The sequence below is a fragment of the Heterodontus francisci genome, chromosome 4, assembly GCF_036365525.1.
Source record: "Heterodontus francisci isolate sHetFra1 chromosome 4, sHetFra1.hap1, whole genome shotgun sequence".
Taxonomy (NCBI): Eukaryota; Metazoa; Chordata; class Chondrichthyes; order Heterodontiformes; family Heterodontidae; genus Heterodontus; species Heterodontus francisci.
In genome coordinates, this window is record NC_090374.1 from 173,066,782 (window position 1) to 173,080,161 (window position 13,380).

At 43.1% G+C, this 13,380-nt stretch overlaps 1 protein-coding gene across 1 annotated transcript in view; it reads left to right on the plus strand.

Annotated features, from left to right (window-relative positions):
- Positions 1–13,380, plus strand: part of pgm5 (phosphoglucomutase 5) — a 164,336-nt gene that overhangs the window by 102,839 nt on the left and 48,117 nt on the right. The window contains exon 7 of the mRNA XM_068028940.1: positions 7,918–8,033. Within this exon, the coding sequence (XP_067885041.1) occupies positions 7,918–8,033 (116 nt within the window). The remainder of the gene's footprint in view (positions 1–7,917; positions 8,034–13,380) is intronic.

Here is a 13,380-nt window from a genome sequence, read left to right on the forward strand (position 1 = left end):
AAAGAGAGGCGAGTCGAAGAGACTTAGCAGTTGGCAGGAAAAAAGACAGAAGCGCAAGGGGAGAGCCAACTGTGTAACAGCCCCAACAACCAATTTTATCTGCAGCACCTGTGGAAGAGTCTATCATTCTAGAATTGGCCTTTATAGCCACTCCAGGTGCTGCTTTACAAACCACTGACCACCTCTAGGCGCTTACCCATTGTCTCTCGAGACAAGGAGGCCAAAGAAGAAGAAGTTGTTTGGTCGAAGAACGAATTTTAAGGAGAAGGTTAATACTAAAGTATTGTGTATAATTCTGGGCATCAAATTTTAGGAAGGATGTCAAGGCCTTAGATAGGATACAGAGGAAGTTTGCAGGTTGATACCAGGGATAGGGTACTTCTGTTATGTCGAGACACTGGAGAAGCTGGGGTTGTTCCCTTTAGAGCAGAGAAGGTTAAGGGGAGATTTAATAGAGGTGTTCAAAATTATCAGGGGCTTTGATAGAGCAACTGTTTCCTCTGGAAAGTGGGTCGGTAACTGGAACTCATAGATTTAAAATATATCACAAAAGAACTAGAGGGGAAATGAGGAGAAATGTCTTCACCCAGACGGTTGCTAAGATCTGGGACACACGACCTGAAAGGACAGTAGAATCAGATTCCACAGGAACTTTCAGAAGGCAATTGGACATATAACTGGAAGAGGATTAATTTGTGGAGTTAAGGGGAAAAAACTGGGGTATGGGGATAAATTGGACAGCTCTGTCAAAGAGCTGGCACAGATGTGATGGGCTGAATGACCTCTTTCTGCACCACAAGATTCTATGATTCTATGAGATAGCAAATAGAGAGGCTGAGGGGTTGAGGAAATGGAATCCAAGAGTATGGGGCCTAAGCAGCTGAAGTAAAGAGAGGGGAAATGCACAGGAGGTCAGAGGCTTAGTGAGTTTTGGGGGAGGGTTTCTAGGGCTGCAGGATTTTAGAGATATTACACAGAACATAAAACACAAAAACAGGCCATTTGGCTCAACTAGTCAATGACAGTTCCTATGCTCCACTTTAGCCTCCTCCCATCCTTCCTCATCTCTGAGGTGAGAGTGACTGCCCTTGATGTCAAGGCAGCATTTGACTGAGTATGGTATCAAGGAGCCCTAGCAAAACTGGAGTCAATGTGAATCAGGGGGAAAACTCTCCGCTGGTTGGAGTCATACCTAACGCAAAGGAAGATGGCTGTGGTTGTTGGAGGTCAATCATCTGAGCTCCAGGACATCACTGCAGGAGTTCCTCAGGGTAGTGTCCTAGGCCCAACCATCTTCAGCTGCTTCATCAATGACCTTCCTTCAATCATAAGGTCAGAAGTGGGGATGTTTGCTGATGATTGCACAATGTTCAGCACCATTCGCGACCCCTCAGGTACTGAAGCAGTCCGTGTAGAAATGCAGCAAGACCTGGACAATATCCAGGCTTGGGCTGATAAGTGGCAAGTAACATTCACGCCACACAAGTGCCAGGCAATGACCATCTCCAACAAGAGAGAATCTAACCATCTCCCCTTGACATTCAATGGCATTACCATCGCTGAATCCCCCACTATCAGCATCCTATCAACATTGACCAGAAACTGAACTGGAGTAGCTATATAAATACCATGGCTACAAGAGCAAATCAGAGGTTAGGAAACCTGCAGCGAGTAACTCATCTCCTCCTGACTCCTCAAAGCCTGTCCACCATCTACAAGGTACAAGTCAAGAGTGTGATGGAATAGTCTCCACTTGCTAGGATGGGCGCAGCTCCAACAGCATTCAAGAAGTTCGTCACCATCCAGGACAAAGCAGCCCACTTGATTGGCACCCCATCCTCAAACATTCATTCCCTCCACCACCGACGCACAGTGGCAGCAGTGTGTAACATCTACAAGATGCACTGCAGCAACGCACCAAGGCTCCTTAGACAGCACCTTCCAAACCAGCGATCTCTACCAACTAGAAGGACAAGGACAGCAAATGCATGGGAACACCACCGCCTGCAAGTTCCCCTCCACGTCACACACCATCCTGACTTGGAACTATATGGCCGTTCCTTCACTGTCGCTGGGTCAAAATCCTGGAACTCCCTTCCTAACAGCACTGTGGGTGTACCTGCCCCACATGGACTGCAGCGGTTCAAGAAGGCAGCTCCCCACCACCTTCTCAAGAGCCATTAGGGATGGGCAATAAATTCTGGCCAAGCCGCAATGCCCACATCCCATGAATGAATAAAAAAAACTCTTTCAACAAAACCGTCTATTCCCTTCTCCCTCATGTGTTTATCTAGCTTCCCCTTACATTCATCTATCATATTCACCTCAACTACTTCCTATGATAGTGAGTTCCATATATTACAGAATCACAGAATTGTTACAGTGGAGAAGTAAGCCATTCAGCCCATCGCGTCTGCACCAGCTCTTTGAATGAGCAATTCACTTAGTGCCACTCCCCCATCTTCTCCACATAACCCTGCACATTTTTCCTGTTCATATAACAGTCTAATTCCCTTTTGAATGCTTCAATTGAACCTGCCTCCACCACATTCTCAGGCAGTGCATTCCAGATCTTAACAACTCGCTGCGTGAAAAAGTTTTTCCTTGTGTCACTTTTGCTTCTTTAACCAATTACTTGAATCTGTGCCCTCTCATTCGCGATCCTCTCACGAGTGGGAAGAGTTTCTCCCTGTCTACTCTGTCCAGACCCTTCATGATTTTGAATACCTCTATCAAGTCACCTCTCAAAGGAAAACAGTCCTAACTTCTCCAATCTTTCTTCATAATTGAAGTTCCTCATCCCTGGTACCATTCTCGTGAATCTTTTCTGCATTCTCTCCGATGCCTTCACATCCTTCCCAAAGTGTAGCACCCAGAACTGTAGGCGATACTCCCGCTGAGGCCGAACTAGTGTCTTATACAAGTTCAACCTAACCTCCTTACTCTTGTACACTATGCCCCTATTAATAATTAATACTGTATGCTTTTATTAATCACTCTCTCAACCTGTCCTGCCACCTTCAATGACTTATGCACATATAGACCTAGGTCCCTCTACTCCTGCATCCCGTTTAGAATTGTGCCTTTTATTTTATATTGTCTCTCCATGTTCTTCCCACCAAAATGAATCACTTCACATTTCTCCAAATTGAATTTCATGTGTCACCTGTCCGCCCATTCCACTAGCTTGTCGATGTTCTCACCACTCTCTGGATGAAGACATTTTGTCTGACTTCCTATTTGATATCTTATATTGATGACCTCTATTTTTGTTCTTCATTACAAGTGTAAACACACTCACTTTGTCTACTCTATCAAAACCTTTCATACTTCGAAAGACTTCTATTTGGTCACCCCTTAGCCCTCTCTTTTCAAGAGAAATGAAGCCCAGACTGTTCATCCTTTGCTGATTGGTATAACTTCGCAATTCTAGTATCATCCTCGTAATTCATTTTTTTCTACCCTCTCGAGTGCCTCTATATCCTTTTTATAATATGGAGACCAGAACTTTTCATAGTATTCCAGATATGGTCTAACAAAGGTTTGATACAAACTTAGCATAATTTCTCTACTTTTCAGTTCAATCCCTCCAGAACTAAAACCTAGTGTTGGGTTTGCTTTTTTATGGTCTTATTAATCTGTTTCGCTACCTTTAGTGATCTGTATTTTTGAACTTCCAGATCCCTTTGCTCCTCAACACCATTTAGGTTCATATTTTCTGAATAATATGTGACCTTATTTTTCTCACCAAAATGTCATACCTCACTCTGATCTGTATTGAAATTAATTTACCAATTATTTGCACATTCTGCATTTTATTAAATTATTTTTGTAATTCGTTGCAGTCCTTCTCAGTATTTACTATCCTCCCCCCCGCCCCCCCCAACCCCCCAATTTGGTGTCATCCATAAACTTAGGAATTGTTGATTTGATTCCAAGGTCTAAATTGTTAATGTAAATTATGAACAGTACTGATACTTGTGGAACACCACTTCCCACCTGCTGCCACTCTGAATAGCAACTTTTCACCCCTACTTTCTACTTTCTGTCTTGATGCCAGCTAGCTATCCATTCAGTTACCTGATAGGGAAGGAGGAGGCCATGCAAGGGTTTAAACAGAAGGATGAGAATTTTACATTTGTGGTGTCGGAGAACATGGCTAATGGTCAAGCGGGACTTGGAGTGACATAGGATGTAGTCAGCAGGGTTTTGGATGAGTTAAGGGGTGGCAGGCTGGCAAGGACAACATTGGAAGCATGGTGTCCGGAGATGACAGAGGCATGGATGAAGGGTTCAGCGGGGAATGAACTGAGGTAAGCAGAATGGTGGGCAATGTTACAGCTGCGGAGGTAAGATGGACAAGATATGGAGTTAGAAACTCAGCTTGAGGACGGTGAGGTTGAAAACAGGCTTCTTCAGCCTGAGATAGTGGCTGAGGTGGGGAATGGGGTTGGCGTTGAGGGTATGGAGTTTGTGATGTGAGGTTAGCTGAAAGAAACAGTATCTCCTCCAAGACTGGACAGACACCACAGTGGCAATGGAGAGGCATGTACCATAAGTGGATGGATTGCGTCTTGTTCCAACAAATTTTATCAGTTGTCCAACAGATCTCTAAGCTCCATCAGAACAACCTGATGTCCCTCAGACTCTCAACTCTCAGTGTTACCGAGGAGTAGTACTGCTCACTCCTGCTCTATCTCTTGCTCTTTCTGTCTGCATGTCTCTCTCTCATTCTGCAACAGAGAAATCCAGAGAATGCTTTTGGAAGGTTAGCCTGTTTTTATGACTGAGGCGGGAGTAATGCACTGTCAATTCAGTCCCACTACTCCACAGGTCACAGCATATTATTAAAGTTTCCCACCTATCGGAACACTATTAACCCCTAGAATAAAATGTACCAAACCAGGTATCTTTAAACAACAACAAATTAACTATTTATTAATAAACTAAATCTTAAACAATACTGAGATAAATCTATGTCTGAAAAGACTTTATAACTTCTTATTCCTCCTAACCCTCATGCACAGACACATACATTCAAAAACCAACGGTTAACCGGTTCTAAAATGATGTTTTAAATTAGAGCTGTTTCTCAGGAATAATAAAACAACTGGGTTGTAAGTCCTGGTTGGTTACTTTTCTGGATCAGTGAGGTGTCCCAGAGTCAAATAGTCAGATACCACTCAAAGTCTCCAGGCGAGTTGATGTACAGTCTGTAATGGATAGGTGTTCAAGGCACTTCGGCTGCAGTAGGTGTCACACAGATCTTTCAACAAGGAGTATAATAACAGGTCTGTTTAGCTTTTGAATTAGCAGTCTCTCAGTAGAAACTTTACTGAGTTTCCAGAACTTCAAACAGAAAGTCACTCCTGAGGCAGAGACTTCTTAGAGATGAGAGTAAAAAGGAATTTGCTACCTTCAATAATGCAAAGATTCCTTTCCAGGGGTTTTTCCTCTTTAGGCAAAACACAACCTGTAGGCCAATGTAGATTTCTGCTGAGAGAGACAAATCCTTCCTTCAACGAGAGCATGCTTTGCTGCTCTGCCAGGTCAAACCGGTTCTAGCCAGTCTTTACACATAGTCAAACTGATAACAATGCATGTGACCACATCTCTCTTGCTGTTGCTTAGGAACAGGCTTGCAGTGTGCACACTCTGTTCCCAGAGAATAAAAAAACTTCTTTCAGTCTTAGAGGCACTCAGGCCCCACCCACCCCCACCCCTCTAGTTTTTAAACAGAGAAGAAAAAACACTTCCATGACACTTCCATGACATATCACGTGCTTTTGAAACTAGTCTTAGATAGAATTACATAGAATTTACTGCACAGAAACAGATCGTTCGACCCAACAGATTGGTACCAGTGCTTATGTTTCCTCCAACCTGCCTTCATCTCACCCTATCAACATGTCCTTCTATTCTCCCTCATGTGTTTATCCAGCTTTCCATTAAAGGCATCCATGTCGTTCACCTCAACCACTCCCTGTGGTAGCGAGTTCCAAATTCTCACCACCGTCTGGGTAAAGAAGTTTCTCCTTAATTCCTTATTGGATTTATTAGTGACTATCTTATATTTATGACCCTTAGATAATAAATTGATTTCAGAATGTGAGGGAAGCTGCAATTGTGTTCCCTGGAATTGTCTTCAGCTGTAAGAGGCAGACAGTGTACAGGAAGCAGTGCGAGATTATGTACAGTGCATGTTATACCAAGGGGTGTTTGATTGTTCAGTCAACAGAGTAATGTTAAATCTTTGACCTTTTTTAATCAGATGTTCCTGAGAGGGGTGTTAGAATTTGGGCTCCTCTTGCGACACTCTTATTTGTATTCGTCAACAAGCTTTCATACGCAGGCTTCCTATGACAGTGCTGAGAGCAAATGGAACATGGAAATAATGATTAGCATTTTGAATAAGCATCCTGACTGGGTATGCTGGAAATTTTACAGTGTGGTAGTGGAAAATTTCTTTTGTTGCACATACCTAATCACACCAACTTCACATCTCATTTACATTTGGAGCAGATCACGTGGAGGCATACTGGGATCATATCTCTTGTGATAGGGTAAGGGAAGAGACACCAATTCCATGCTCCTAGAGGGGGTACATACATAGGAACAGGAGGAGGCTATTCAGCCCCTAGAGCCTGTTCCACCATTCAGTTAGATCCTGGCTGATCTGTATCTGAACTCCATCTACCCACCTTGGTTCCGTAACCCTTAATACCCTTACCCAACAAAAATCTATCAATCTCAGTTTTGAAATTTTCAATTGACCCCCCAACCTCAACATCTTTCTGGGGGGAGAGAGTTCTAGATTTCCATTACCTATTGTGTGAAGAAGTGCTTCCTGACAAGACCCCTGAAGGGCCTAGCTCTAATTTTAAGTTTTTTTCCCCCCTGTTCTGGATTCCACCCCCCCCCCCCCCAAATCAGAGAAAATAGTTTTTCTCTGTCTGCCCTATCAACTTTAATCATCTTAACCATCTCAAGTAGATCACTCCATAATCATCAATACTCAAGATAATTCAAGTCTAGTCTGTGCAACCTGCTCTCATAATTTAACCCTTTTAGCTCCAGTATCATTCTGGTGACTCTGCGCTGCATCCCCTCCACAGCCAATATATTCTTCCTGTGGTGTAGTGCCCAGAACTGAACACAGTGCTCCCCTCACAATGAGGAGAGCGTGAGTTAATCGTACATCTACAACATTGTAGCCGTTGCACAGTGGGAGTACAGACTGGGTGAACCTACCAACCTACCCTGTAATATCTTGTTTGATAGTATGATGCATAATCACATGCTCCAGCTATGGAAAGATTAAGCTGCTATTGCCATTGTGACTGCCAATACAAACAAACAATCAAGCTGTAAAAAACTGAGAACTGCAAAGTCTGGCACAGATCTTCCAGAGCATTCAAGTCTGGTACAAAATCCTTCTAGCACATTTATTGTCTCTTAAGAAACCATTATGGCCATAGAACTTGCATTTATACAGTGTCTTTCCCAATGTTAGGACATCCCAAAATGCTTTACAGTCAATGAAGTACTTTTTGAAATGTAGTTACTGTTGTAATGTAGGTGCTGCACAGCAAGATCCCACAATATGATAATGGACAAATAATCTGATGGTTGAGGGATAAATATTGCCTGAAGACCCTGGGGAAAATTCCCCTGCTCTTCTTCGAAACAGTGTCATGGGAACCTTTACGACCTCCTGAGAGGGCAGGCAGGGCCTCAGTTTAGCATCTCATCCAAAAGACGACACCTTTGACAGTGCAGCTCTCTCTCAGTATTGCACTTGAAGTGTCTGCCTAGACTTTCTGGAGTGTCACTTGAACCCACGACCTTCTAAGTCATGTTGTTCACTAGATTTTGCCAATGTATTCACTTAAAAATGCCCATGTTTTGCTTTTGCAGGGTAGGAAAAGTCATGAAGATCCCAGTATATGAAACGCCAACAGGCTGGAAATTCTTTGGGAATTTGATGGATGCTGGAAAATGTTCTCTATGTGGGGAGGAGAGCTTTGGTACAGGTAATAAAATGTACTCTAAACTTTCATATGGAACTCATTAACCCAGCCAAGATGCATTTAGGGGGAAACTAGGGATACAAGAATAAAAGGTTATGCTGATAGCGTGAGATAAAAGAAAATAAGACTTGCATTTCTATAGAATCTTTTACAACTGCAGGATGTCCCAAAGCTAATGAAGTACATTTCGGACTGCAGTCAATGTTATAATGTAGGAAACATGGCAGCCAATTTTGCGCACAGCAAGCTCCCACAAACAGCAATCTGATAATGACCAGATAACCTGTTTTTTTAGTGATGTTGGTTGAGGGATAAATATTGACCATGACACTGGAAAGAGCTCCCCTGCTCCTCTTCAAAACATGGAATCTTTTATATCCACCTGAGAGGGCTGATGGTGTCTGGAATTAATGTTTCATCTGAAAAATGGCCTCTCCGACAGTGTAACACTCCCTCAGTACTGCAGTGGAGTGTAGGCCTAAATGGTGTAAACAGAGTGGGAGGAGTTTTGTATGGAGGATAAACACCAGTATAGACCATTTGGGCCAAATGGCCTGTTCCTGTGCTGTATATTCTATGCAATTCTATGCAGTGCATCAGAAGAATAACATTGCTGCAACTGAAAATTGAAATCAGCCTTCCGCATTTCTTCACTGATGCTTTATTTGTATGTAAGTGCCTCGTTTCAAGACAAACACAAGGACCAGGATTTAATTCAGGTGACAGGGGTCTTGACATCTGGCAAAAGCGATGCCAAGAGCCCAGCATCACCTCTTCTGTTGGAGGCCCGCTGAATCAAGTGCTAATTAGGACTTCACTAGACTGCGGCAGGCCTTCCACATGATCAAGGACCCCGGTGACAGACGTCCTGTCCTCTGAGAGCTGTCATCCAATTAGAGGCTGGTAACTCTTTCACTGAGCAGTGCCATTGCGGATGGCTGCTTACGGTGGAGCACCCACCTGAGGGCTAGGAAAGGCACTGGACCCAGGTCACACGTAGGTCAGGGCGCGAGGGGTCTCACAGGGTGGGGCTCACTGGGGAGGGGGGGTGTAATGGGGTTGGCAGCAAGGGCAGGGGGTGGTTCTCAGTGGGCCCCCCCCTTCTTGATCTCGGGTCCCTTGCTCAGGCACTGTGCCTTTTAATGGGGGACCCCCCCCCTCCACCTGGAGCCGGAAAGCATCCCGCGTGTTTTTTCCTGCCGTGCTTCCTGTGTGGTGACAGGGCTGCCCGCCATTTGGCTAATTGCGGCCTTGGTTTAACATCTCATCCAGAAGACTCCACCTCTGGTAGTGCAGCCCTCTCTCGGTACTGCATTGGAGTGTCAACCGGGATTTTGTGCTCAAGTCTCTGGACTTGCACTTGAACACACAACCTTCTGACTCAGAAGTGAACGTGCTGCTATGTAACCAAAAGCAGTGATGGAATTTTGAGTGCTAGTCTACAGTGTTAGCTATACCAAGCTCATGGCCTGAAATTATAGATTTATATCAGATTTGTTGTTCAGATGTCAGTTTTCACGAGGCTATATTAATTTTTGCTAGTCGTCTTAGTTCAGATAGAATCATAGAATGGTTACAGTACAGAAGGAGGCCATTCAGCCATCGTGTCCATGCCAGCTCTCTAAGAGCAATTCAGCTAATCCCACACCCCCTCCTTTTCCCCATAGCCCTGTAAACCTTTTCTGTTCAGTAGTTTATCCAATTCCCTTTTGAAAGCCACAATAGATCCTGTTTCCACCACACTCTCAGGCAGTGCATTCCAGATCCAAACCACTCGCTGAGTAAAAAAGTTTTTCCTCATGTCGCCATTGCTTCTTTGCCAATCACCTTAGCTCGGTGTCCCTTGGTTCTCTAACCCTCTGCTAATGGGAACAGTTTCTCCCTATCTGTCTAGACCCCACATGATTTTGAACACCTCTATCAAATCTCCTCTCAACATTCTCTTCTCTAAGGAGAAGAGTTTTAGCTTCTCCAGTCTTCCACGTAACTGAAGTCTCTCTTCCCTGGAACCATTCTCGTAAATCTTTTCTGCACCCTCCCCAATACTTTCACAGCCTTCCGAAAGCGTGGAGCCCAGAATTGGATGCAGTACTCCAGTTGAGACTGAACTAGTATTTAAGTATATGGAACAGACCAATTATCATGGGAACATGGAAAGGAGGCCATTCAGCCCCTCGAGCTAGTTCCACCATTAAATTAGATAATGGCTGATTTGTATCTTAATCCCATTTACCCGTCTTTGTTCTGTGTTCCTTAATTCCCTTACCCAACAAAAAAATCTATCAATCTCAGTTTGAAATTTTCTATTGACCTCCAGCCTCAAAATGCTGCTTGACATCACCCCTGAGCAGCCGAGCCCTAATTTTAAGGTTATGCCCCCGTGTTCTGGACTCCCCCCCCACCAAGGAAACAGTTCATCTCCATCTACCCTATCGAATCCTTTAATCATCTTAAACACCTCGATTAGATCACCCCTTGACCTTCTATCCTCGAGGGAATACAAGCTGAGTCTCTGCAACCTGTCCTCATAATTTAATACCCATAGCTCTGGCATCGTTCTGGTCAATTTGCCCTCCAAAGTTAACATCATGGAAGGTTCTCCACTGGATAGTTTAGCCAACGTACAAACTATTTCCTCATCTTTTCGGTGTGTTTAAATTAAATGCATTTCTTTTTCTTTATTTCTCTGAAAGGCCTCTTTTTCCTTCCCTACAGCCTCCTTCAGTCAAGAGCTTGCGACCATAAGCTTATTTATGCACCCTACCGTTGTCAATAACAATTCCCTTTTGTTCAGCAAATCAGGGGAGATTTTACTGCAGGATGAGACAGTCAGTGCGAGAGTTATCGCTGCTGGCCTATCCTATGTGATCAACCCACACTTAGCATTTACTAACCTCACCATCTGCAAGTGTGGCCTAATTCAAAAGGTCAGCCTCTCAACAGCAACAAAAACAACTTGCATTTATATAGCCCCTTTAACTCGGTAAAACATTCCAAGTCGTGTCACAGAAGTGTTACCAAACAAAATTTCCCTAATATAAGGAGATATTCGGACAGGTGACCAAAAGCTTGGTCAAAGAGGTAGGTTTTAAGGAATGTCTTAAAGGAGAAGAGAGAGGCAGAGAGGTTTAGAGAGGGAATTCCAGAGCTAAGGGCCTTGGCTGTTAAAGTCAATGAGAATTTAAAAATCAAGACATTGTCAGACCTGGAGCCAACCTAGTTCAGCAAGTCCTGTCTAGTTGCTGAACTTAGAATTTTTTTTACCATCTTTGTATTTCAGTTGTAAATGTTGTGTCAGATATTGCCTTTATAATAGACTGGGTATAAACTGTTAAAACAGATTTTTATTAGAATAAGTTTCGCACATTAGAGACTTCTCCAACTGGGGTGTCTTGAAATACAAACCTGTTTCTGTTAATTAATGAAATGTGTTGAGATATCTTTTTAATACAGGAAAAACATGAAGTAAATGGAATAGAAGGGAGTTACATGAAACGTACTTAGAATAATTCCCTTACAGCTGAGCAATACAGGTCTGATATTTATCCAGATGTTTGTGATATCTCTCAGGAACACTGCCTGAACCAGATATTAAACAGTAACAAAGGGATGTCTTTACATGCCCTGAAAAATCACCCATAGTAGGCTGCAGATTTAATCTATTCATTTTGTACATTTGTGAAGTAAGCAGAAAATTTTGATGGGTGTATTTTAACAAGACAGCACTTCCAATGAATTCATGTGTATGCACTTCAGTGTTAGAATAAAGTTGACGGCACCTAAACTTCTTAACCTTCGTTAAAAACCCAAGTCCCCATCTGCCCTCTCAGGTGAATGTAAAAGGCCCCATGGTGATTTTTTTGAAGAGAGCATGGGAGGTCTCCTCAGTGTCCTGGACCAATATTTAGCCCTCAACCAACAGATTATCTGGCCATTATCTTGTCCCTGCTTGTCGGAGCTTGCAGTGTGCAAATTGGCTGCCACCTTTCCCTACATTACAACAGTTATTACACTTCATTGGCTGTAAATTGCTTTGGGACATCCAGAGGTCATTAAAGGCGCTATAGAAATGCAAGTCTTTCCTTTAAAACCCTTACTCAACAAAAATCTATAAATCTCAGTTTTGAAATGACCTCCAGCCTCAACAGTTTTTGGGGGAGGGAGTTCCAGATTTCCACTACCCTGCTTCCTGACATCACCTCCGAATAGCCTGGTTCTAATTTTAAGGTTATGACTCTTGTTCTGCATTCCTCCAAGGACTGGGGGAAACTAGGGGTCTTTTCATAGAAAGGAGCAGATTTCTAAAAGCTGTCTGAGCAGTTGTTTAAACTATGAGGGGTTGGATAAGGTAAATAGGAACAAACCATTTCCATTAGTTAGTGAGGCTCTAACTATAGAGGGAATTAATTTAAGAATAATGGCAAAAGAATGCAGGGTGAATTTTGCTCTTTACAGAGGGTCGTTAGCACATGTAATGCAGTATCAGAGACAGTGGTCAAAGCAGAAATTATAATAGGAAAATAATAGGCATTATTTGAAAGAAAAAACACATTTAAAAGCATATGGGTAAAACGTAAGTGAAATGGGTCTAAGTGGACACCTGCTTCATAGAGCCAGCACAGATACAATGGGCTGAATGGCTTCCATCTGTGCTGTAACAGTCTATCAATATGGTAACATAGTGGTTTGTTAATGGATTAGTAATCCAGAGGCTGGACTGATAATCCGGTGAACAGTTAGTTCATAATCTCACCAGAGCAGCTTGACATCAGTAAAAGTGACCATGAATCTGTTGGCTTTGTTGTAAATTCCCAAATGGTTCACTAGAGGGGGTGCAATGGTTTGCTGGATTGATTCCTGGAATGAGAGGGTTGTCCTATGAGGAGAGATTGAGTAGAATGGGCCTATACTCTCTGGAGTTTAGAAGAATAAGAGGTGATCTCATTGAAATTTATAAGATTCCGAGAGGGCTTAACAAGATAGATGCTGAGAGGCTGTTTCCACTGGCTGGAGAATCTAGGAGTAAGGGGCATGGTCTCAGGACAAGGAGAAGACCATTTAGGACTGAGATGATGAGAAATCTCTTCACTTGTGAAGAGTTGTGAATCTCTAGCATTCTTTACCCCAGAGAGATGTGGATGCTGAATTGTTATGTATATTCAAGACTGATAGATTTTCGAACTCTAAGGGAATCAAAGGATATAGGGCTTGTGTGGGAAAGTGGAGTTGAGGTCAAAGATCAGCAATGATCTTATGGAATGGTGGAGCAGGCTCGAGAGGCTGTATGGCCTACTCCTTTTTCTTACATTCCAACTTAAGTATCCTTTCCTGATCTGGACCTATATGTGAC